The sequence below is a fragment of the Oncorhynchus mykiss genome, chromosome 3, assembly GCF_013265735.2.
Source record: "Oncorhynchus mykiss isolate Arlee chromosome 3, USDA_OmykA_1.1, whole genome shotgun sequence".
In the NCBI taxonomy this organism is placed as follows: Eukaryota; Metazoa; Chordata; class Actinopteri; order Salmoniformes; family Salmonidae; genus Oncorhynchus; species Oncorhynchus mykiss.
The window spans coordinates 5,483,241-5,509,237 of record NC_048567.1 but is presented as its reverse complement, the minus strand read 5'-3'; the positions used below and the strand labels follow the sequence as shown (position 1 = coordinate 5,509,237).

At 43.7% G+C, this 25,997-nt stretch overlaps 2 protein-coding genes and 1 long non-coding RNA gene across 5 annotated transcripts in view; 1 reads left to right on the top strand and 2 right to left on the bottom strand.

Annotated features, from left to right (window-relative positions):
* The window catches only part of LOC110493157 (collagen alpha-1(VI) chain), a 33,033-nt gene extending 27,886 nt beyond the window's left edge, over window positions 1-5,147 (bottom strand). Inside the window, exons 1-7 of the mRNA XM_036975427.1 lie at window positions 5,139-5,147; window positions 2,966-3,192; window positions 1,910-2,066; window positions 1,070-1,183; window positions 895-915; window positions 682-702; window positions 483-527 (exon numbers count right to left, since the gene is read on the bottom strand). Of these exons, the coding sequence (XP_036831322.1) occupies window positions 483-527; window positions 682-702; window positions 895-915; window positions 1,070-1,183; window positions 1,910-2,066; window positions 2,966-3,192; window positions 5,139-5,147 (594 nt within the window). The remainder of the gene's footprint in view (window positions 1-482; window positions 528-681; window positions 703-894; window positions 916-1,069; window positions 1,184-1,909; window positions 2,067-2,965; window positions 3,193-5,138) is intronic.
* A 617-nt stretch (window positions 5,148-5,764) lies between these two features.
* On the bottom strand, window positions 5,765-10,694 carry LOC118944859. The gene is made up of 3 exons (XR_005040249.1): window positions 10,527-10,694; window positions 8,906-9,049; window positions 5,765-5,894 (listed from the first exon to the last, which is right to left on the bottom strand). It is a non-coding gene; the product is annotated as an uncharacterized LOC118944859 (long non-coding RNA).
* Window positions 10,695-16,714: 6,020 nt separating this feature from the next.
* The window catches only part of LOC110517595 (collagen alpha-6(VI) chain), a 34,998-nt gene continuing 25,715 nt past the window's right edge, over window positions 16,715-25,997 (top strand). For all 3 annotated transcript variants that reach the window (XR_005040245.1, XM_036966701.1, XM_036966706.1), the window contains exon 1: window positions 16,715-16,961. The gene's annotated coding sequence lies outside the window, so the exon portion shown is untranslated. The remainder of the gene's footprint in view (window positions 16,962-25,997) is intronic.

Below are 25,997 nucleotides of genomic sequence, written 5' to 3'. Positions count from 1 at the left end.
CAGATCACACATAGAAATGTATGTTATAGAGTGGACATGATTCCCTATTCCACATGACATAGAAGCATGGCTTTGCTATGTAATATATTTCTATATATTTCTATCTGAATGTTCCATAACGCTGCACCCCCATGGACTACGGTCCTGGTAAAGCCCCTTCTCCACCCCCCCAACGCTTACTAATCCCTTACTTAGTCACTGAGAGTTGGAGCTAAGCAAACCATCAGTAATTTGAGGTAAGTATAAGGTAAGGTAAGTATATCTAAGAACGCATCGATGGGCATTTTCAACATTTTCACCAATAGCTAAGGTGGGCGACAGATAGCCTAGCGGTTAAGAGCGTTGGGCCAGTGACTGAAAGGTTGCTGGTTTGAATCTGTCGATGTGCCCTTGAGCAAGGCACTCTAATAACCCTAATTGACGAGCGTCTGGTAAATCTAAATGTGGTGTTTTAACTAAAAGGAAAACAGAGAGCACCCTACCGCGCCCCCTCCTGCACCAGCAGGGCCTTGAGATCCCAGGGGAGCCTGTGAAACAAAGAACACGGATGAGAAAGACCTCTGACTCCACTGGACCCCATATTAAGACTATACTGAGATCAGATTAATCAAGACAAACAATCTGTAATGAAGTTTTCTGCGAGATCATGTTGAAAAGGGACGACAATGTGATCAGGCTTACCTTGCACTCGAACGAACAGCACTGAAAAAGAACAATAAACATAAATCAACCACAGTCATAATCACTGTTCATAAATAAGATCACAAACAACAATCATCTCACTGTATTGGTCGGGAACTATCAAATCAAATCAAATTGTATTGGTAACATACACATATTTAGCAGATGTTGTAGCGAAATGCTTGTATCAAAAAGACTGAAGAAAAAACTCACCACAGATTCAGAATCCTTGTACTACAGATCCATAAAAGAAGAGACAGACATTTGGTTAGAATAGTCTGTTTGGGCAACAAAAAAATGGCCTACAGTAAATTACATTTAGGTACAGGGCCTTGGTTTAAAAATGGCCGCTTGTATGATGGTAACTATGTGACGATGGTGTACTCACCATGGTAGACACTATGGAGCTGATGGTGTTCCTAACAACCTGCAGGTCCTCACTAGTAGCAGACATGTTATGGGTGTGTTGTACATCTGTTGCTATGGAACCAAGTCTGTTGTCCTGCAGAGAGAGAGAGAGAGAGAGGTGGAGGGGGAGAGAGAGAGAGAGAGAGAGAGAGAGAGAGAGAGAGAGAGAGAGAGAGAGAGAGAGAGGGAGAGAGAGAGAGAGCGAGAGGGAGTGGGAGAGAGGTGGAGGGGGAGAGAGAGAGCGGGAGGGAGCGGTAGAGAGGTGGAGGGGGAGAGAGAGAGAGAGAGGGAGAGAGAGAGAGAGAGAGAGAGAGAGAGAGAGAGAGGTGGAGAGAGAGAGAGTGAGAGCGAGCCTTAGAGACAGAGCAGAGACTGAAACACTGAAAAACTACCTCAAACTAGAAAAACTACAGTAAAAAAAGGCTATTTTAATTGTTTTAATTATTTTTTATTTTTTATTTAACTAGGAAAGTCACTTATTTACAATGATGGCCTACCCCAGCCAAACCCGGACGACGCTGGGCCAATTGTGCGCCGCCCTATGGGACTCCCAATCACGGCCGTATGTGATAAAGCTTGTATTTTGGCATACCCACACATTCTTGAGGTGCAAGAGAAAAATGCAAAGACTACATATACATATATAATATATAAAATACAGTGGGATCCTTGAGTTAAAAAACTCAAGGATGTGAGACTACAGCCAATACAGTTTGTTTGAGCAGTATTAGTTATTGTATTTCCATGACCACTACAGAGGGCCAAGTTCTCTGTCTACAACCTGGACCTTCTAGCCAGAGCTCTATTCCCTCTTGATTACCAGGTGATGTGGAGTGATAGCCACGCTGAAGATGTTAATGTTCATGGCTCTGGCCTCAGACACGGTGTGTGCCACCCCGCCACACGGCTCCTTATAGCCGTCTAGCGGGTGGCCATCTGTCACCACCACCATGTACTTGTTGCCATGGAGAGGAGAGCTGTGGGTTGAAGAAAGAGATACAACGAAGCAGAACGTGTGAGTCAAACGGGATCCTTTCTGTATAATTGTGGAGCAGACTTTATTTTGTCAGAAGCTTTGTGGAGGAACTCCATCTCCTAGGAGAGGTTTGAATGTCTATCTGTTTACCCCTGCAAAGATGCAGGAAATGTGTTTTTAACTTGCTCCTGACAAAACGTTGAACTCTGCTCCAAGGTGTAAATATCAAAGCATTTTCCTAAGGGCACTATAGAAGTGAAGGAGGAACGTATTACACAATATCAAAGTATCATGCACGGTATATTGGGATGAAACGCATGTGTTTTAAGACACTCTCTCACACACGTCACATTTGAGATGTATGCATACATGCAGACACAGACAGACAGACAGACAGACAGACAGACAGACAGACAGACAGACAAGACTAACTAACTAATTAACTGACTGATCGATCAATTGACTGGTACTAACTACTCAATCAACCAATCTGTCACGCCCTGATCTGTTTCACCTGTCCTTGTGATTGTCTCCACCCCTTCCAGGTGTCGCTTATTTTCCACAGTGTATTTATCCCTGTGTTTCCTGTGTCTCTGAGCCAGTTTGTCTTGTATGTTTCCAAGTCAACCAGTGTGTTTCTCCCCGTGCTCCTGCTTTTGCTAGTCCTCCCGGTTTTGACCCCATGCCTGTTTTCTGGACTCCGTACCCGCCTGCCTGTCCAGTCTGCCTGCCCTGACCTCGAGCCTGCCTGCCACTCTGTACCTCCTGGACTCTGATCTGGTTTTGACCTTTTGCCTGTCCACGACCATTCTCTCTCTACCCTTTTTTTAACTAATAAATATAAAATACTCAAACCATCTGCATCTGGGCCCTGAGCCCTTATACAATCAATGGACTCACCCTGTCATCAGCTGCCCTGTTGCTACGGAGATGGCACAGTCGGTGTGGGTTCCCTTGCCGATGTAGCGAATGTCCTGTATAGCTCTCTTCAGCTGAGCTCTTCCTTGGGCCTCCTTGGTGCTGGTCAACTCCCTCATCACCTTTACCTCATCACTGTAGTGCAGCACTCCCACACTCCACGTCAGGTTACGCTCACAGCTGTAGTATCTAGATGAGTACAGGAAGAGCTATGTCACAATGGCACACAAAGAGTGACACCAAGCAAGTTACCTTTGATCTACATGCACTACAGGGACAATTCCCCTAAATCAGCAGTATTTAATTTACTGTCTACAGATTAGAAGGCAGGGAGTTCGCTCATGGGAATGATGTATTGATTCCCAGAGGGGAGAAAGTGGTACTAAAACCTGATAGAACAAATCTATTACAAGTTTGCCGTCTTGTCAAGCCCCAAGCACATTTACACCCATCGTCCTCCTGCTATTTTCTCCAGTACCCAATCAAACCATCAGGCAGTTGCTATTCTGATGAAGTCAATGAAAGATACATAAATACTCAACCAATCAAGAACCAGGAGCTGTCAATAACTAGGTGTTCTTTAGCTCTTTGAACTTTAGGTCAGTAGCATTTTGCATACTTCAGTAGGATCACATCACTAATGAATCACATCACAAAAAAATATATATACTATTTTGGCTGTTTTGCAAAGAAGTTGTGCTGAGTCAGACACATTAGAGGATACACCATGATCTTTGGCAAATGGCATACTTGGACTTTTATCCTTCCTTTATAAACATTGAGCTGATCATATTTTATTGTACAACAATGTCTTGAATCACAGGGCTTCTCCAAAACATGGGCCCCAATTCAATAAATGTCAGATAATGACAAAGCTCACTGTGTGCCTGCATGACTGAAAGTGTTGTTCTCTTATATGTGTATTTCTGATCACGTGAAGACGTCATTCATCAGGTCCTCTGAACTTCAGGAGGACAACTCCTTAGCTGTAAGGTGAGACTTCGTTAGATAGAGATAACATATCAACCTTCCTCTCAGTCAGGAATGCAGCTCAGTGCCCCAAAGGTAAACCCCAAACCTTTTCTGGGCGAATGATTTGGAATGGCTGCACTGAACAAACACACACAGTCACTCATTACACTTGCTGCCTGTCTGAGCTTGTTAGTGAGTAACATGCACACACACACACACACTGACGTACACACACACAGGCAATCAGTGATGAAGCGTATCGGTATGGGCCACAGAAAACACAGCTCAAATATTTTAACCGTAATAGTTGCACTGTTTCCCGAACAGTGGGATGGCAAAAGCAAATCTATTACGATTATAATAGATAAGTTGCAGCATCTGTATAAATGCCGCTGGTCTTAGCAAAAAGCCCAATGCGTTTTGTAGTTCAACAAGATGAGCTGTCTTGGCCTCCGTAGACCGCTTTCCTTCAGTCAAATGACCAAATCGCCCTCTAGTGGCCTCATGGATGGAATGTTATTCATATTTGTCATCATTTCATAATGAATAAACGTTTCTTTTTTTTACTCCCAAACTCCGGTGTTTTAATGTCAAACGATTTTGTTATATTTTTCTGTGATGTATAAAAGTGTAAGAGTGGGATGCAAACTTAAAATGTAATAAATTTGAACTCTATATCTGTCACACCCAGATCTGTTTCACCTCTCTTTGTGATTGTCTCCACCCCCCTCCAGGTGTTGCCCATCTTCCCCATTATCCCCTGTGTATTTATACCTGTGTTCTCTGTTTGTCTGTTGCCAGTTTGTCAAGTCAACCAGTGTTTTTGTTCTCAGCTCCTGCTTTTCCCAGTCTCTATTTTTCTCCCCCTCCTGGTTTTGACCCTTGGCTGTCCTGACTTTGAACCCGGCAGCCTGACCACTCTGCCTGAGCCTGCCTGCCGACCAGTACCTCTGGATTATTGACCCCTGCCTACCCTGACCCTGAGCCTGCCTGCCGTCCGGTACCGTTGCCCCAGCCCTGGTTTACTGACCCCTGCCTACCCTGACCCTGAGCCTGCCTGCCGTCCGGTACCGTTGCCCCAGCCCTGGTTTACTGACCCCTGCCTACCCTGACCCTGAGCCTGCCCTGTTGGATTATTAAACCATTGTTAATTTGACGTGTCTGCACCTGGGTCTTACCTTACCTGCATCATATTAACGCAACCCTGAGCACCATGTAAGGAGAGAAGCTGTTCTCATACACTACCTCTCAGCCCCGATTCATCACTGTAGAACCACAGTTCACACAGAGGTCAACACACAACCGTGTTTATAAGACTGCATGTAGTGAGGCAGACCTCCTGAGATGATCATCAACAACACATTGTCAGGAGAACACTACTGCCCAGAGCAGCTATCAATGGTCATTCTGCATGTCGCTTATCAAGGTGGGTCTGAGTGTGTGGTAAATAATACTGGTACAATATGACTGTTTTTTTTAATAATGATCACAGAGGGGAGTTTAAGAAATGAAACAGGAGGTATGGCGATGGAGGCCTCTGTAGGAGGATTGATATTGTTTGGTCTGCGCTAGTCTGTGGGGTGAATAAGCGGGCAGGCGCGAGTTTCCCAGAAGCCTTGTCGCTAACATGACACTTGATTTCTCTTGGCAAGCTCGCCATAATCATTACTACGTAGCATTAATTACCGTTTAGTTGCCAAATGTCATGAATTGAAGTAAGGGACCTGAAAGCACCCATTGTTAACCACATCATTTCTTAATGAATACCAGTCATGTAGCTGAAACTGTCAGTATGGAGGTGATACACACCTAGTATTGAGCAGGTCCACAAAGTCCAGGGCAAACTGCTTGATCTGATCAACAAAGGAGCCGTAGGGCTTGGCCCTCAGTGCCACACTCTCTGAGGTGTCCAGAACAATGTACACGTCCGCTGGGCAGTCTGGGGAAACAAGAAGGGGAGGATAATGTTAGATTTGACATGGCATAAAATAAATGTACAAAATATTTTTACAAATTGTGATACTGTGTTCAATATAGTTTAAAAAAAATGTTTATTCTGGATACTGAAACAGGCTTATTTTTTATTAAACTGACTGTTCTGGTTAAATTCAACTTCAAGACAGTTTTCAACACATATGATGAAAACGTACTCTGTTTTAGTCATTTACAAAAAGAAAGGAACTATGAAAAAAATCCATGAACAGACATTATGTGGAATTCCCACTGGTGAGCTCAATTCCCAAGAATTTCTGAAGAACTGCTTCTTTATAGCCAACTCAGCCAAGGATCATTTTCAAATGGGATGACATCTCCTTACAGAATATTTGATAGAAAATTATTCAAATAAAAGTGAAAGTCCCCCAGTAAAATTTTACTTGAGTAAAAGTCTAAAAGTATCTGGTTTTAAATGTACTTAAGTACAGTGGTGGAAAACCTACTCATTGTCATACTTGAGTAAAATTACAAAGTAAATGATATACATCAAATTACTTATACTAAGCAAACCAGACGGCACAACTGTATTTTTTTAAATGTACGGCTAGTCAGGGGCACACTCCAACACTAAGCAAGCCAGCAGTGGTATGCAGGGTGGTATGCTGCTGGCAGCATTTGAAATGTAATAAGTAACAAATGAAATAAGTACATTTGGGTGTCAGGGATAATTATTGGGAGTAGAATTTACATATTTTCTTTAGGAATGTAGTAGAGTAAAAGTAAAAGTAGTCAACAAAAAATATATAGATACTGAAGAAAAAAAAAGACTTAAGTAGGACTTTAAAGTATTTTTTACATAATTACTTGACACCACTGGTCGTTGCTATAAGAACTAGCATAGAATGCTTTCTGAACACAAATCCAATTTGGTCACAGCGTTTGGAGAGTCAGTTTTCCAGAATGGATTTGAAAAGAAATTTGAGCATTAAGGCCTGCAGTGTGAACAAAGCTTTAGCCCTATACAGACACATAGAGAAATGGCTGGTTCAATCCAAAGATCTTAGATCAAAGGTCTTATTACACAGGTACTCCATATATCAACATGTTGTAGTAGAGAGATTACATGCAACCTCCTAACGTCTGCTCAGAGGATATTGACTGACAACAAGATTTACTGACCTCCCTCTGTTTTCTATTACAGGGGTTGAGCACATTTGGGTTTGGTTAATCAATTTGGCCACTTTCCCAAATCATATACTGTATCATCTCCAGCACGAAACAACTGTCTATTCAGAAAGTACTCAGACCCCTTGAATTTGTTACGTTACAGCCTTATTCTAAAATGTATTAAATTATTTTTTTCCCTCAACAATCTACACACAGTACAAAGTGAAAACAGTTTTTTGACAATTTTGCAAATGTATAAAAGATAAAAAACTGAAATACCTTATTTACATACGTATTCAGACCCTTTACTTTGAGACTTGCAAAAATGGGGAGAAAGGCCTTGGTCAGGGAGGTGACAATGAACCCGATGGTCAATCTGAAAGAGCTCCAGATTTCCTCTGTGGAGATGGGAGAACCTTCCAGAAGGACAACCAACTCTGTAGCACTCCACCAATTAGGACTTTATGGTAGAGTGGCCAGACAGCCCACTTGGAGTTTGCCAAAAGGAACCTAAAGACTCTCAGACCATGAGAAACAAGATTCTCTGGTCTAATGAATCCAAGATTGAACTATTTGGCCTGAATACCAAGCGTCACGTCTGGAGGAAACCCGGCACCATTCCTACGGTGAAGCATGGTGGTGGCAGCATCATGCTGTGGGGATGTTTTTCAGCGGCAGGGACTGTGAGACCAGTCAGGATTGAGGGAAAGATGAACGGAGCAAAGTACAGAGACCTCCTTGGTGAAAACCTGCTCCAGAGTGCTCAGGGCCACAGACTGGGGCGAAGGTTCACCTTCCAATATGACAGTGACCCTAAGCACACAGCCAAGACAATGCAAAAGTGGCGTCGGGACAAGTCTGTGAATGTCCTTGAGTGGTCCAGCCAGAGCCCGGACTTGAACCCGATCGACATCACTGGAGAGTCCTGAAAATAGCTGTGCAGCAACACTCCCCATCCAACCTGACAGAGCTTGAGAAGATCTGCAGAGAACAATGAGAGAAACTCCCCAAATACCGGTGTGCCAAGCTTGTAGTGTCATACCCAAGAAGACTTGAGGCTGTAATCGCTGCCAAAGGTGCTTCAACAAAGTACTGAGTAAAGGGTCTGAATACTCATGTAAATGTGATATTTCCGTTTTTTTTATTTGCAAACATTTCTAAAAACCTGTTTTTGCTTTGTCATTATGGGCTATTGTGTGTGGATTGGTGAGTTAAAAAATTATTTAATAGATTTTAGTATAAGGCTGTAACGTAACAAAATTGAGAAAAAATAAAGGGGTCTGAATACTTTCCGAATGCACTGTATGTGAAAATTGCGCATTTATATGATCTGTGGTTAACAAGATAAGAGGAAAGAAATCCAAAGAAGTGCTTCTCTGACATCACAGGAAGGATAAAAAAAAATGTTAACAGTGATTTTCAAAACCTTCAACGAGTTTCTAGCCAGAGGGAGGATATTTTTCTTGATCCCCACGTCACCGCCAACCTCATAGTGTTCTAAAATCACTGTTTTTAAAATGTTTAAACTTTCAATGATGTCATCAGGTAGGTTTTTTTATTATACAAAAAGTAGACATGTTGTTTTCACGTGTTGACTATGTGTTGACTATGGTACGGTGCTGGAGATGATGAAAATGAGGTTGAAATGTGATGGAGTTGCCCTTTAAAGTGCATCTAAAATAATATGTACTACCATTTCACTGGGCAACATTAAGGATTCTTGTGTTGAATGCTTTGCTTTGGCAAATGTTCAACAGATATTAAGCATTGGCATAACATCTTGCTAAGTAAAAAAAGAGTGGGCAGGAGAGCAAGGCTACTCAGCTACAGCTTGGCTTGATAGCCTACCATAGAGGTCTCCTCTGTTCCTCCCATTGAGAGAGCAGGCACCGTGGACTAGCGACACCAACGAGAGAAGTAGAATAGCACCGGTCAGCTTCATCATGGTAGAGGCCCTCTGGAGACGCAGGGGAGAAGGGACTTCAGGAGAACCTAGAGGCCAAAGAAAAATATCCACTAAAAAGAGAATGTTTAAACACATCCAGCTTGAGTGGTCAAAGCCTGAAACCCCTCTTCACACCCAGCCTCCATACATCCTGTTGTAGGTCTTTATAATCATCATCCAAATATAAATGCATCAGAAATTTCCTCAGTCAACATCGGTATCTACTACCTACCTTCAACAAGTCAACATCGGTATCTACTACCTACCTTCAACAAGTCAACATCGGTATCTACTACCTACCTTCAACAAGTCAACATCGGTATCTACTACCTATCTTCAACAAGTCAACATCGGTATCTACTACCTATCTTCAACAAGTCAACATCGGTATCTACTACCTACCTTCAACAAGTCAACATCGGTATCTACTACCTACCTTCAACAAGTCAACATCGGTATCTACTACCTACCTTCAACAAGTCAACATCGGTATCTACTACCTAACTTCAACAAGTCAACATCGGTATCTACTACCTACCTTCAACAAGTCAACATCGGTATCTACTACCTATCTTCAACAAGTCAACATCGGTATCTACTACCTACCTTCAACAAGTCAACATCGGTATCTACTACCTACCTTCAACAAGTCAACATCGGTATCTACTACCTACCTTCAACAAGTCAACATCGGTATCTACTACCTACCTTCAACAAGTCAACATCGGTATCTACTACCTACCTTCAACAAGTCAACATCGGTATCTACTACCTACCTTCAACAAGTCAACATCGGTATCTACTACCTACCTTCAACAAGTCAACATCGGTATCTACTACCTACCTTCAACAAGTCAACATCGGTATCTACTACCTACCTTCAACAAGTCAACATCGGTATCTACTACCTACCTTCAACAAGTCAACATCGGTATCTACTACCTACCTTCAACAAGTCAACATCGGTATCTACTACCTACCTTCAACAAGTCAACATCGGTATCTACTACCTACCTTCAACAAGTCAACATCGGTATCTACTACCTACCTTCAACAAGTCAACATCGGTATCTACTACCTACCTTCAACAAGTCAACATCGGTATCTACTACCTACCTTCAACAAGTCAACATCGGTATCTACTACCTACCTTCAACAAGTCAACATCGGTATCTACTACCTACCTTCAACAAGTCAACATCGGTATCTACTACCTACCTTCAACAAGTCAACAAGAGTAAATGCTTTTCAAAAATAAAGTACAGTGTTTAAAAAAAACATGTATTGACAAATGATTTTCCAATACTGGTATTTCCAAATGCTTTGGTGTATAATGCTTATGACTTAACTTCAGATCCCATTGAATCCACACTTGACAACAGAGAGGTTTCCTTACCATTCTAAAGACAAGTGGCATGGTTCTAAACTGACAAATGGATTTGTTCCAAACTCTTCTAAAGTGACCAGTGGTAGGTTCTAAGCACTTTAGAATACCTATGTGTTTACTAAAGTGGCATTTCTTACCTTTCTCTTTTTTGCATATGTGAAATGTGAATATCCCACAGGTTTGTGTTGTCCAGGTGTGTTTGCTGCTCTCTCTGCTAGCAGTCTGTGCAACAGGAGAGGGTGGGGCTCACCTGCAAAGTGTCCTCCCATCTCATACAGTTTACACCCCACACAATCCTTACTGCTACCTTACAGCAGCTTCTACTGAGGCCGATAGAGTAAATTACAGGGGATTTAATAAAGTAGGCTGCAAAAATACATAGCACACAGTGCAATCTTTGCTGTTTTCTAAACTAATTTTGGATGAAGTATCGATGTGTGTGGCCTAAAAATATTGCCAGTAGTGAAGATTCAAGGCCCTCTGAAGGTTCCATGTCCTCTTAGAGAAGTTTCTACAGGATGCACTTCCTCACATTATAACAGTTTCACAGTCTTCACCTCAGAATGACATGGAGGTCTGACTCAGTCAACTGAACAAGACTGTGCGAAGAATGAGAACACAGTTCTTGGCTAAAGTTGTTCGATTCAAGTGTCTGCAAAGTCCAATCTAAACAATGTAATGGATCTCAAATAGCATTTGGCTCTCCCCAGATCAGACCTGAAGGAGTCATTTCATTGCCATAAACTTGGCCTTAAGAATAAGTTCACATGCAGATAAGTACCTGCAGCATGCAATTCAAATCTGATATGGACTGGTCTTTGTCTCAGCTGGGCCTGTTTTGCCCTCAGGCTAACATAATGGAAGTCAGGAACTGCGAAGGCCAAACATGCAATTACATGCAACCTGGCTGCCTGGCTGCCACCACTGACAGACCATCGTGCTCCTAAGTATGGATGGAAATGTTCAGCATGGTAGACAGGGGCAAAGATTTCCACAATCACTCAAAGTAAATTGTACACTGGTTTTCTTGTTCAACATTTATTTGATCAATAGATGATTGTTTCTCCTAACTTGGTATAGGCTCTGAGATGAAATAGGCTATGAAGTCACTCTCCTATCTCATAGCAATAGGCTACTATAATATATAATACTATATATTTTAAATAGGCTACTGGTCTATTTACTTTCGATGCTTATTGAATGAGAGACAGATCAATGGTAGCTTAACATTTGTTGTGTAGCGGTAATAAACCAGTCATGTAAGACAATAAGAGACATGTCCAAAGGGAGTGACATATATAGGGAAGGAACCAAAGGGAGTGACATATATAGGGAAGGAACCAAAGGGAGTGACATGTATAGGGAAGGAACCAAAGGGAGTGACATATATAGGGAAGGACCCGAAGGGAGTGACATATATAGGGAAGGACCCGAAGGGAGTGACATATATAGGGGAGGAAATATGATATGATCAGGCTATGATTTAGGCCTATATACTGTGATAGAAGTCAAATAAATATTATACGACATACTATGTGAGATAGTAGACGACAATTTGTGCATAACCATGGTCTGAGCTGATTGTGGAAAAATGCACACTTTCCAACTGACAAATATATAATCTACCAAGATTTAAAAATAACTGAAATTTGCACAAGATGGAGGTAATGTTGGAACAGCACTAACAAAATTACAGTTACCTAAAATGTACAGTTAATCCAGTATAAACTAATGTATATAATTTAATACACAAGAGACAACATTCACAAATTCTACAGCACAAGGCAGAGTAATGTATTAAATGTAAAACTAACAATTACTCAGTAATCCATGCATTCTGGGAATGCTATAAAATCCCAAAGTTATGGGCGGAGTTAGGAAGTTGGCTGTCAGAAGTATTACAATGTAAATCTACTTTTAATCCTCCTGTCTTAATATTTCATGACATGGCACATGAGCGTGGAGATACAACATAGATTGGACAAAATTTTACTTGTCAATAATCTTGAAAAAAAACCATATACTTAAAAACTGGAAATCAACCAATCTTCCAGCAGTAACACAATGGAAAGGTCGTTATTATCTAAATGTTGAAAGCGCGTGGGCGGTGACGGAGAGAAACAAAATGGTGCCGTTTGAAGTAATGTGGCGGAGAGTGACACAGACGCTGGAGATGGGGGTGTGAGCAGGTGGGTCTGGGCAGGGGTGATTTAGTCAATGTTACTGTCTGTATGTTCTAGTTTGTATTTGGATGTTTTATACTGTAAAAAAAAGAAATTGTTCAAAAAATTTAAGAACATCACAGTACCATCAAGTTCCAAATGGATAAATACCAATCTTTGAGGAAAACAGGCGCACACAAGGTTTAGTGTTTTTTGTTTGTACGCACCTGATAAATGATGGGAAAGTGTCTATGCATAAGCACGACTTCTAGTGGTTAAAGGATTGTATTGCAAGCAAAGATGAAAACATCTTTAGAGGGTTGAAGTTGAGGAATTTTTCGATACGAAGAGCATGGCTACAGTGTGTCGCTGTCAAAATGAGGGTTACTTCAAGAGAGGTGTATTTAGATGCCCTTAAACTTCTGTACACACGTCATGCCATCAGAACGTACTGTACTGTCTCTGAGGCTGCTGTGAGGGTCTGTCTCTGAGGATGCTGTGAAAGGCTGGCTGTCTCTGAGGATGGTTTGAGAGGCTGGCTGTCTCTGAGGATGCTGTAAGGGCTGTCTCTGAGGATGCTGTGAGGGTCTGTCTGTCACGCACAGAATGAGCAGTATGGCTGGTGGCATTGTCATGCTGGAGGGTCGTGTCAGGATGAGCCTGCAGGAAGGGTACCACATGAGGGAGGAGGATGTCAGTTCCCAACTCCTCCGTACTCCTAGTTCCCGTGGCTATGCTCGCACATGTATATATATATTTTGGTATAGGAGTACTGAGGAGTAGGAGTACTGAGGAGTTGGGAACTGCTGGGCTAGGCACCCCTAGCCCAGCTATATATACACTGCTTAAAAAAATAAAGGGAACACTTAAACAACACAATGTAACTCCAAGTCAATCACACTTCTGTGAAATCAAACTGTCCACTTAGGAAGCAACACTGATTGACAATAAATTTCACATGCTGTTGTGCAAATGGAATAGACAACAGGTGGAAATTATTGGCAATTAGCAAGACACCCCCAATAAAGGAGTAGTTCTGCAGGTAGTGACCACAGACCACTTCTCAGTTCCTATGCTTCCTGGCTGATGTTTTGGTCACTTTTGAATGCTGGCGGTGCTTTCACTCTAGTGGTAGCATGAGACGGAGTCTACAACCCACACAAGTGGCTCAGGTAGTGCAGCTCATCCAGGATGGCACATCAATGCGAGCTGAGGCAAGAAGGTTTGCTGTGTCTGTCAGCGTAGTGTCCAGAGCATGGAGGCGCTACCAGGAGACAGGCCAGTACATCAGGAGACGTGGAGGGGGCCGTAGGAGGGCAACAACCCAGCAGCAGGACCGCTACCTCTGCCTTTGTGCAAGGAGGAGCAGGAGGAGCACTGCCAGAGCCCTGCAAAATGACCTCCAGCAGGCCACAAATGTGCATGTGTCTGCTCAAACGGTCAAAAACAGACTCCATGAGGGTGGTATGAGTGCCCGACGTCCACAGGTGGGGGTTGTGCTTACAACCCAACACCGTGCAGGACGTTTGACATTTGCCAGAGAACACCAAGATTGGCAAATTCGCCACTGGCGCCCTGTGCTCTTCACAGATGAAAGCAGGTTCACACTGAGCACATTTGACAGACGTGACAGTCTGGAGACGCCGTGGAGAACGTTCTGCTGCCTGCAACATCCTCCAGCATGACCGGTTTGGCGGTGGGTCAGTCATGGTGTGGGGGGCCGCACAGCCCTCCGTGTGCTCGCCAGAGGTAGCCTGACTGCCATTAGGTACCGAGATGAGATCCTCAGACCCCTTGTGAGACCATATGCTGGTGCGGTTGGCCCTGGGTTCCTCCTAATGCAAGACAATGCTAGATCTCATGTGGCGTGGAGTGTGTCAGCAGTTCCTGCAAGAGGAAGGCATTGATGCTATGGACTGGCCCGCCCGTTCCCCAGACCTGAATCCAATTGAGCACATCTGGGACATCATGTCTCGCTCCATCCACCAACAGTTGCACCACAGACTGTCCAGGAGTTGACGGATGCTTTAGTCCAGGTCTGGGAGGAGATCCCTCAGGAGACTATCCGCCACCTCATCAGGAGCATGCCCAGGCGTTATAGGGAGGTCATACAGGCACGTGGAGGCCACACACACTACTGAGCCTCATTTTGACTTGTTTTAAGGACATTACATCAAAGTTGGATCAGCCTGTAGTGTGGTTTTCCACTTTAATTTTGAGTGTGACTCCAAATCCAGACCTCCATGGGTTGATAAATTTGATTTCCCAACTCCTCAGTACTCCTACTTCCCGTGGCTATGCTCGCACATGTCTGAACAAACTAAGAAAACCCCACCGCAAAGTATTCATCAGCCCATTATCCTGTCACATCTATGACATCTAAACATGAGTTGCCAAATACAAGTACACTGGTAGTACATTTTTTATGTTGAGAAATCAGTCCTGTCATGTTTATTGAAAAAGATGCAGGGTTGAGCTCAATTCCTAACTCACTCAGCTATTACATTCAGCGAGTGTAGACCAAAAAGCAATGATCTGGAAACGAATGTATTTCTTTGTTCAGGAGGCAGAGTGGCGTGGGAGGCAATTCATTGAATATAAAAAATAGTTATGTAAAAAGGGTTGTGTTTGCTGCAGTTCTGTGGTGAGTTTTATAGCATGCTAAATGAGGCCATAAATGTAACTAGTTGTATCCCAGCAGTTCCCAACTCCAGTCCTCGAGTACCCCCACAGCACACGTGTTGTAGCCCAGACAAACATACCTGATTCAACTCATTGAGGGCCTGATGATTAGTTGACAAGTTGAAGTGTGCTTGTCCGGGGCTACAATAAAACTGTGTACTGTTGGGGATACTGGAGGACCGGAGCTGGGAACCACTACTATATGCCAGTGTGGGGTTAGCATGGTAACTGGACTGAGTTTAAACCTTGACAGGTGTTGCCCGAGGATAAATGTCTGCTGAGTGAAAAAGGTTTCAGAGTCAGACCTCTTGGCATCACAACTTTTTTTTATTTAACTAAGCAAGTCAGTTAAGAACAAATTCTTATTTACAATGACGGCCTACACCGGCCAAACCCAGATGATGCTGAGCCAATTGTGCGCTGCCCTATGGGACTCCCAATCACAGCCAGTTTTAATACAGCCTGGATTTGAACCAGGGTGTTTGTAGTGATGCCTCAAGCACTGAGATGCAGTGCCTTAGACTACTGCACCACTCGGGAGCCCCAACTTCTTCTGCACTGGTGTCAGAAATGGGATGGAGTTCACTGAAGGTGTGTTTTCGAGTGGGGTGTCCTAGAGCAGAGAGGTGCAGTTATATTTCACCTATCCTGCTAGGTCTGGAAAGGTAACAGCAAAATGATCAAAGGTGTTAGTAATTGTCACTGAAAGTTACAGAAAAGCAAGACAAGGTTGTGAGGTTTGGCAAGGTTGTTGTAAGGTACTGGGTGTCGTGAGTGTGAAGTCAGGCGCAGGAAAACAGAGAGTTCAATATAGTGCTCTTTTAATGCGCACACGGTGAAACACGGCCACCCCACTAAACACTGGGTGCTCAAAACAAAATGCCCCAGACACGGGGACCGATAACATAAACCAACACGTTCGTCTGTATCAAACACCAGGGTTACAATAATCAATCCCGCACAAAGAAACGGGTGGGCCGGCTGACTAATAAAGCCCAAATAATTACAACAAACTCAAAACAGGCGTAATCAATAAACACATAAGGAGGGGTAGAAGAGAATCAGTGGCAGCTAGTAGGCCGGTGACAACGACCGCCGAGCGCCACCCGAACGGGAAGGGGAGCCACCTTCGGTCTGAGTCGTGACAGTTGTGAGGTTTGTAAATCTCATTATATGTTGAAGAGCATATAGCACTTGGAGGCACATTCCCGCTCCTCTTGCAAAACACAATCGTAGAAAACAAACGGTCCTCAATCAGCCGTTTGAATTTCCCCAGAGGCACCAATTCATCCAAATTGAGAGAGCCTTGCATAACCGATAAAGACCAACAACACTAGGCCTATATTGTAAAGGCTAATATTATAACACCAATATGTAATGGTGTTAGTCTCCTGGTACAAATAACCACTCCTGTTACATCACTTTACTATTTCTACCTGCTTCAGAATTTCCTTAGAATTCCTTCCCTTCGCTTCGAACATCAAGTTTCCCGGTAGAACTAATTCAGGGGGATGTAGGGGTGTGTATGACGCACAGGTCGTGTAGACTATACCGAATAGTAGCGGGATGAATACTGTAGGCTACTCTTTGCCTAACCATTCGATGATTCGGGGCGGGGTGTGAGGAGTGGCCTGCCGCACCAATTTCTGCAGAACAAGATTGGGCTTTGGGTTCTATAAGGGAATGGGATTCCTGCCTGCGCGCACCAGATAGTGCTTCAGCCACATTGTAAGTTTATACATTTTCCGTACGCTTTTTTTGTTTGTTGTGCATGCAAACCTCGTCTACATTTAAATAATACAAACATGTTGTGATTTAACGAATTAGCTCACAATGTCTCAGTGTATATGCCTAATTATCCTTTTGAGGGACATACTTGGAAACATAATATAGGTTTTTATAGACACACTTTTGAATTCAATGGGTGGTTTTGAGGATGTTATTTTAAGTGCAAAGTTAAGTAAAAAAATGTAAATGTAAAATAATCGTGGCTGAAGTGAATTGATCACAAATCCCTCTATTGATGGTGTCTGTTATGTTCTGTTAATTACTGATGTCCCCTTTAAGGATGGAGCACCCTTGGTCATGCGCAGTGTTGTTCTATGTTATTCTGGTACTAACTCGTTTGAGTGAATATGAAGCTCCAGTTCAATTGCTTGTCTTCAGAGTCTTTCTTATTATATAAATAAGTACTAAGTGTTAAACCACTACAATGGCGACGAGGATGATTACCTGCAGTGTGCATCACGAATACAGATGGAGCTCGTAGGAAGAGAGGAAGATTTTGACCCTGTAGCACAACAGCTAGAAAGCAGTGAAGACGAGGGGAGAGCTGACGAGAACGAGACGGCATATCAAAGACCCGTGGAGCCGGAGTTAAAGAGAATGGCTAGCATGTGTTTGATGACACGCAAGAAAACTGGGCAAGTTACATTGAACGACTGGAACAGTACTTCATTGCTGATAACAAGAGAGTACCAGCATTGTTCGAGTTTAATTGGCCCAAAAACGTACAGTTTGCTAAGAGATCTGACTGCCCCTCTGAAGCCCTCCAATAAAACATTCACAGAGATTGTGGAGATATTGCAAAATCACCTATCACCTAAACCACTCCTCATCGCTGAAAGTTTTCGTTTCCACAAGAGAGATCAGAATGAGGGGGTGTTAGTACATATGTAGCTGAGTTGAAGAAACTGTCGGAACATTGCCAGTTTGGAGAGAACCTAAATGACACATTAAGGGATAGATTTGTTTGTGGACTGAAACATGAACACATTCAGAAACGTTTGCTCACAGAATCAGATCTCACGTTTGCAAAGGCTGTTGAAATTGCTGTGACAATGGAAATCGCGACTAAAGATGCAGTTGAGTTGCAAAGTAAAATAATTACTGGCCTTTCACAAACTTCTCTGCATAAGTTTTCAAACAGCCGATAGCGCCCCCGTGTGGCCGAAAAATGCAACAGGTGTGACAGATGGTCACAGAGCAGAGGACTGCCGTTTTAAAGACGAAATTTGTCACAAATGCAGTAGAAGGGGGCACATTCAAAGAGCATGCAGAGCAAAATTCAGTCACAACAGGAAAACTGAAAAAAATAAAGGGTCTGTGAATGCACTAGCAGAGAACAGTGGCAGTGATTCAGATGAACGATTCATTGGTACAATGGAGTTAAACACAGTGATTTCTCCCAGCAGTAGCATGATATGGGTGACACCAGATATCGAAGGCAAACCCCTCAAAATGGAGCTGGAAACAGGATCTGCAGTGTCTATAATTTCCACTACTGTCTACAATGAGCACTTCAAGGCTATCAAGCTGAAGAACACATGTGTTGCTGAAGACCTACTCAGGAGAGAGATTGAGCCCAATGGGGGCATTGCAGGTCAGAGTGCGGTATGGGGGGCAAACACAGCAGTTACAGCTGTATGTGGTGCCTGGAACTGGCCCCCCCATTATTTGGCAGGGAATGGCTTTCAAAAATAAATCTGACCTGGTGTGAGTTGAAAATGCTCCACACGTTCCAGTCCAAAGAGAAAGGCACAGACCAAACACTGGAACACTTGTGGAAGAAATACAACACAGTTTTCAGTGATTAGATGGGAACAGTAAAAGGCTTCACAGCCAAACTTGTACTGCGAGATGATGCAACCCCCAAATTCTGCAAAGCCAGATCTGTTCCATACTCCCTGAGACCAAAGGTGGAAGCGGAAATCGATCGCTTGCAGGATACAGGGATCCTGACGAAAGTGGACAGAAGCGAATGGGCCACACCCATAGTTCCTATTGTGAAGAAAGACGGGTCTGTTAGAATGTGTGGGGACTTCAAGGTAACTGTGAATTCAATGTTGCATGTGGACCAATACCCCCTGCCACGTCTGGATGACATCTTCGCTGCACTAGCTGGTGGGAAACACTTCAGTAAAATCAATCTGAAACAGGCTTACCTGCAGCTACCGGTTGAAGAGAGTTCCAAACAGTACCTGACAATAAACACACACAAAGGTCTATACAGGTATAACCGCCTGGTTTTTGGCATTGCATCGGCCCCAGCCATTTGGCAATGAACTATTGACCACATTTTGCAAGGAATCCCAGGAACCCAATGTATCCTGGATGACATGATCATAACAGGACGCAATGACAAAGAGCACCTGGCTAACCTGGAAGAGGTCCTGAAAAGACTGAAAGAGTATGGTCTACAGGCAAACTTACAGAAGTGTGAGTTCTTCAAAGACAAGATTGTCTTCTGTGGACATGAAATTGACTGCAATGGATTGCACAAAACACAGGACAAAATCAAGGCAGTGGTACAGGCACCACGACCACAAAATATCACAGAAGTGAGATCTTTCACGGGACTGATCAATTACTACAGAAGATTCCTCCCAAACCTTTCAGCAGTACTCCAGCCTCTAAATCAGCTCCTGGAAAAGAATAGGACATGGCGGTGGACAGAGCAGTGTGAAAATGCATTTCTGGAGGCAAAACGGCTCATAACATCTGAACAGGTTCTGATGCATTACGACCCTGAAATGCCAGTGAAGTTGGCTTGTGATGCGTCGTCCCCTTATGGCTTAGGGGCCGTCCTTTCACACACACTGAAAGATGGGTCAGAGAGGCCAGTTGCATTCGCATCACGAACATTGAATGATGCATAGAAAAACTACTCACAAATCGACAAAGAAGCACTGGCACTAGTGTGGGGCGTCAAGAAATTCCACCCATACCTATATGGCAAGCGTTTCACACTGGTTACAGATCACCAGCCGTTGCTTTCTATTTTCAGTCCAAAGAAAGGCATTCCGGCAATGACAGCAGCCAGGTTACAGCGATATGCCCTGTTCCTTGCCAGTCATATGTATGACATTGAGTTTAAGCCGTCATCCCTCCACACAAATGCAGATGGATTATCCAGACTGCCGTGTACAAGAGAAAGACAAAGGAGGGTGGATGCAGTGGACATGTTCCATACCGCTCAGCTCGAGGCCCTACCGGTCACAAGCACAGTTATCAAACAGGAGACAAGGAAAGATGTGACCTTGTCAAAAGTATACACCCACAACATCAGGATGGCCAGCTACTGGCAGAAAGGAGCTGACTCCGTATTTCCAGCGGAGAAACAAAATTACAACGTACCAAGGATGTTTGATGTGGGGAATGAGAGTCATGATACCCCAGAAATGCCAACATCTAGTATTGCAGCAACTACATGAAGGTCATGTTGGAATTGTCAAAATGAAGCTGCTCGCAAGGAGCCACTTCTGGTGTCCAGGTCTGGACCAACAGATAGAAAATATGGCAAAGAACTGTAGCGGGTGTTTGGAAACCCTCCACATGCCTGCTCCTGTCCCAGTCCACCCATGGGAATGGCCCGCAGAGCCATGGCAGAGAATTCATGTGGACTACGCTGGTCCCTTTGAAAAGCACATGTTTCTGGTTATAGTTGATGCCCATTCCAAATGGCCAGAGGTGTTTTGCACTGACTCCTCCACCTCATCTCAGACGATAGTGTCTCAGAACAACGTTTGCACGCTTCGGTTTGCCACTGCAGCTGGTAAGTGACGCGCAAGCGTTTGTAAGTGACGAGTTTACAAGATTCATGTCAGTAAATGGAATCAAACACTCAACCTCAGCTCCGTACCACCCTGCCACCAATGGGCTGACAGAACGCTTTGTGCAAACCCTAAAGCAAGGACTCCGTGCAGCAAAACGAGACGAAGGGACTTTGCAAACAAAACTGGCCAAGTTCCTGGCCTTCTACCGAAACACCCCACATGCCACGACAAATGAAAGCCCAGCCGCACTGATGTTCGGGAGGCCTCTCCGCACACAGCTGGACATCATGAAGCCAAACAGGCGTAATGAAGTGCTGAACAAACAAGCCAAGATGCTCTCCGGTGGCCGGGAGCGGCATCTCCAAACAGGACAGGAGGTGATGGTGCGAGACACACAAACGGGACCCAGAACTTACCAGGTTCAAGTGAGCCCAGACATAATGTGGCAGCGTCACATTAACCAAATGCATTCCACGGAAAACAGCACAACAATCGAGAGGGAAAAGGCACAGAGAGATCCTGAGAGTGACACACAGGGAACTGTAGAGGATGGTGGGGCAGTAAAGAGACCCCAGGCTGAAAGAAGGGAACGTGTTGATGAAGGTGCTGCTATAGCAGAAGCTATAATGGAACAAGCACACACTGAGGATGTTCAAGAGCCTCCAGACAATCCGAGGCGCTACCCAGAACGAAGGCACTGTCCACCAGACAGACTAGACTTATAAACAAACAAACAAACACGAACTGTTCAAATTAAAATATGCAGAATAACTACAAGTTCTGGGAAATGTTTCAGTTGTGGTTTGGTAAAAGTAACTCTGATTGTATAAGAGAAGGAATGTCATGTTCTGTTAATTACTGATGTCCCCTTTAAGGATGGAGCACCCTTGGTCATGCGCAGTGTTGTTCTATGTTATTCTGGTACTAACGCTTGAGTAAAAGTGAAGCTCCAGTTCAGTTGCTTGTCTTTCTTATTATATAAATAAGTACTAAGTGTTAAGCCACTACAGTGTCCATTGGAGAGGCCTACCTGTCGTCACAGTTTGCGTTCATTTAAGTTCAGCAAGTGAATAGTCTACTCTGAAATGTTAAACATTTAGGGCTACAAAGATAATACAGCTGCCTTGTTGATTATAGTTAGGCTATAGACAGCATGCGCAACTTGTATGTTCAACATGTTTGAAGAGTGTATTGAACAAATTAATTAGGTTCAAATTATTATGGAAAATATATCTCTTTGCCGTGGATAAACCGGATCAAAAATAAACAGTAGAATGGTATGTGTGCGTACGTGCATGTGCTTGAAATTAATTGTAAGAAATTCTTGTCCATTTGCCAAAATCATGTTCTGAGAACATTTGGATAACTTTCTCAAACATTCTGTGACAGTCTTTGTTCCCAAAATGGGTGTGTTGGTTGTAGATAAATGGTGTTCACTGGTAGTGGAGCCTCCTGCCAGCTGGATGCTGTAACAGTATTTCACAGACACTCCAGACTACTGCAGATCATGCTTATCATACTACCCACCATTAATCACCATGCTGTACAGTTGCATAATAGACCATTCCCCTGTTAAAGTATGTTTGTTCACTAATGAAGTTTGTCAATGGATGACACCTTATGATGCTGGGGTGTTAGTACCTTATGATGCTGGGATGTTAGTACCTTATGATGCTGGGATGTTAGTACCTTATGATGCTGGGATGTTAGCACCTTATGATGCTGGGATGTTAGCACCTTATGATGCTGGGATGTTAGCACCTTATGATGCTGGGATGTTAGCACCTTATGATGCTGGGATGTTAGTACCTTATGATGCTGGGATGTTAGCACCTTATGATGCTGGGATGTTAGTACCTTATGATGCTGGGATGTTAGCACCTTATGATGCTGGGATGTTAGCACCTTATGATGCTGGGATGTTAGCACCTTATGATGCTGGGATGTTAGCACCTTATGATGCTGGGGTGTTAGCACCTTATGATGCTGGGATGTTAGCACCTTATGATGCTGGAATGTTAGTACCTTATGATGCTGGGATGTTAGCACCTTATGATGCTGGGGTGTTAGCACCTTATGATGCTGGGGTGTTAGCACCATATGATGCTGGGATTCTTCGGATATCCCCATAGAAGAACCCTTTTTGGTTCTATGTAGAAACCTTTTTGGTTTTTAGGTGGAACCCTTTTTCCATGTAGCACCCTCTATGGAAAGGATTATTCATGGAACCAAAAAGGGTTCTTTAAAGGGTTCTCCTACACAGTAAATTTATCTGAGTAAATTGAATACAATTATACTCTACAAAATATATAATTTGGTCCCAGTCTAAATAGAGTAAAAATAACTCTTGTTGCAGAGTTACATTTTTAGAGCGGACTCTCCTTCACTGCAGCCGAGGTGAGTAAGACATTTAAACGTGTTAACCCTCGCAAGGCTGCAGGCCCAGACGGCATCCCCAGCCGCGCCCTCAGAGCATGCGCAGACCAGCTGGCCGGTGTGTTTACGGACATATTCAATCAATCCCTATACCAGTCTGCTGTTCCCACATGCTTCAAGAGGGCCACCATTGTTCCTGTTCCCAAGAAAGCTAAGGTAACTGAGCTAAACGACTACCGCCCCGTAGCACTCACTTCCGTCATCATGAAGTGCTTTGAGAGACTAGTCAAGGACCATATCACCTCCACCCTACACGACACCCTAGACCCACTCCAATTTGCTTACCGCCCAAATAGGTCCACAGACGATGCCATCTCAACCACACTGCACACTGCCCTAACCCATCTGGACAAGAGGAATACCTATGAGAGAATGCTGTTCATCGACTACAGCTCGGCATTCAACACCATAGTACCCTCCAAGCTCGTCATCAAGCTCAAGACCCTGGGTCTCGACCCCGCCCTGTGCAACTGGGTACTGGACTTCCTGACGGGCCGCCCCCAGGTGGTGAGGGTAGGCAACAACATCTCCACCCCGCTGATCCTCAACACTGGGGCCCCACAAGGGTGCGTTCTGAGCCCTCTCCTGTACTCCCTGTTCACCCACGACTGCGTGGCCACGCACGCCTCCAACTCAATCATCAAGTTTGCGGACGACACAACAGTGGTAGGCTTGATTACCAACAACGACGAGACGGCCTACAGGGAGGAGGTGAGGGCCCTCGGAGTGTGGTGTCAGGAAAATAACCTCACACTCAACGTCAACAAAACTAAGGAGATGATTGTGGACTTCAGGAAACAGCAGAGGGAACACCCCCCTATCCACATCGATGGAACAGTAGTGGAGAGGGTAGCAAGTTTTAAGTTCCTCGGCATACACATCACAGACAAACTGAATTGGTCCACTCACACAGACAGCATCGTGAAGAAGGCGCAGCAGCGCCTCTTCAACCTCAGGAGGCTGAAGAAATTTGGTTTGTCACCAAAAGCACTCACAAACTTCTACAGATGCACAATCGAGAGCATCCTGGCGGGCTGTATCACCGCCTGGTACGGCAACTGCTCCGCCCACAACCGTAAGGCTCTCCAGAGGGTAGTGAGGTCTGCACAACGCATCACCGGGGGCAAACTACCTGCCCTCCAGGACACCTACACCACCAGATGTTACAGGAAGGCCATAAAGATCATCAAGGACATCAACCACCCGAGCCACTGCCTGTTCACCCCGCTATCATCCAGAAGGCGAGGTCAGTACAGGTGCATCAAAGCTGGGACCGAGAGACTGAAAAACAGCTTCTATCTCAAGGCCATCAGACTGTTAAACAGCCACCACTAACATTGAGGGGCTGCTGCCAACACACTGACACTGACACTAACTCAACTCCAGCCACTTTAATAATGGGAATTGATGGAAAATGATGTAAATATATCACTAGCCACTTTAAACAATGCTACCTTATATAATGTTACTTACCCTACATTATTCATCTCATATGCATACGTATATACTGTACTCTATATCATCGACTGCATCCTTATGTAATACATGTATCACTAGCCACTTTAAACAATGCTACCTTATATAATGTTACTTACCCTACATTATTCATCTCATATGCATACGTATATACTGTACTCTATATCATCGACTGCATCTTTATGTAATACATGTATCACTAGCCACTTTAACTATGCCACTTTGTTTACATACCTCATGTATATACTGTACTCAATACCATCTACTGTATCTTGCCTATGCTGCTCTGTACCATCACTCATTCATATATCCTTATGTACATATTCTTTATCCCCTTTACACTGTGTATAAGACAGTAGTTTTGGAATTGTTAGTTAGATTACTTGTTGGTTATTACTGCATTGTTGGAACTAGAAGCACAAGCATTTCGCTACACTCGCATTAACATCTGCTAACCATGTGTATGTGACAAATAAAATTTGATTTGATTTGAGAGTTATTTCTACTCTATTCGGTGTTTATATTTAACTCTACAAACTGTAATTTACTCAATTTAGAGTAACATGGAAACAACTCTACTGCCAATTCACTCAAAATATGATTAAATATTATCAGTCAAGAGTATGCCAATCCAGTCAATCCATCAATCCAGTGTCATCGCCCACACTTCTGAGGTACATGCACACGCACACACACATGCATGTGCAATCGTGTGCAAACACACATAGACACACGCACACATTAATACAAACACGCACAAACACACACACACAAGCCATCAGGGCCCTTAGATGTTGTCGATGCACTGCCTCTGGAACTGATTGGCTATCTATTTACAGAGCAGCAACCCAGAGAAATCCATTTCATCCAGATGCTTCATGTTTGGCCAACTGTGCTCTGAAGTCATTACATGTTTGACCTTGATTTTACTGTATGACACAAATTGTCACAGTACCCTTTCCTCCACCTCCACATTGCCACAAACTATTTAAAAAATGTGATCTAATTTAGGCACTGATATGTAACCAGTGTGAAATAACTAGCTAGCTAGTTAGTGGTGCGCGCTAGTGGCATTTCAATCGGTGACAACACTCTCTGAGACCTTGAAGTAGTTGTTTCCCTTGCTCTGCAGTGGTCCAAGGTACTAATGTAAAGGCTTTTGTGGAGCGATGGGTAACGATGCTTCGTCTGAGGCAGTTGTTGATGTGTTCATAGGATCCCTATTTTCTAGCCCAGGTTGGGGTGAGGAGAGTGACGGAAGCAACACTGTTACACATGCATGAGCAGGGATGGGTAG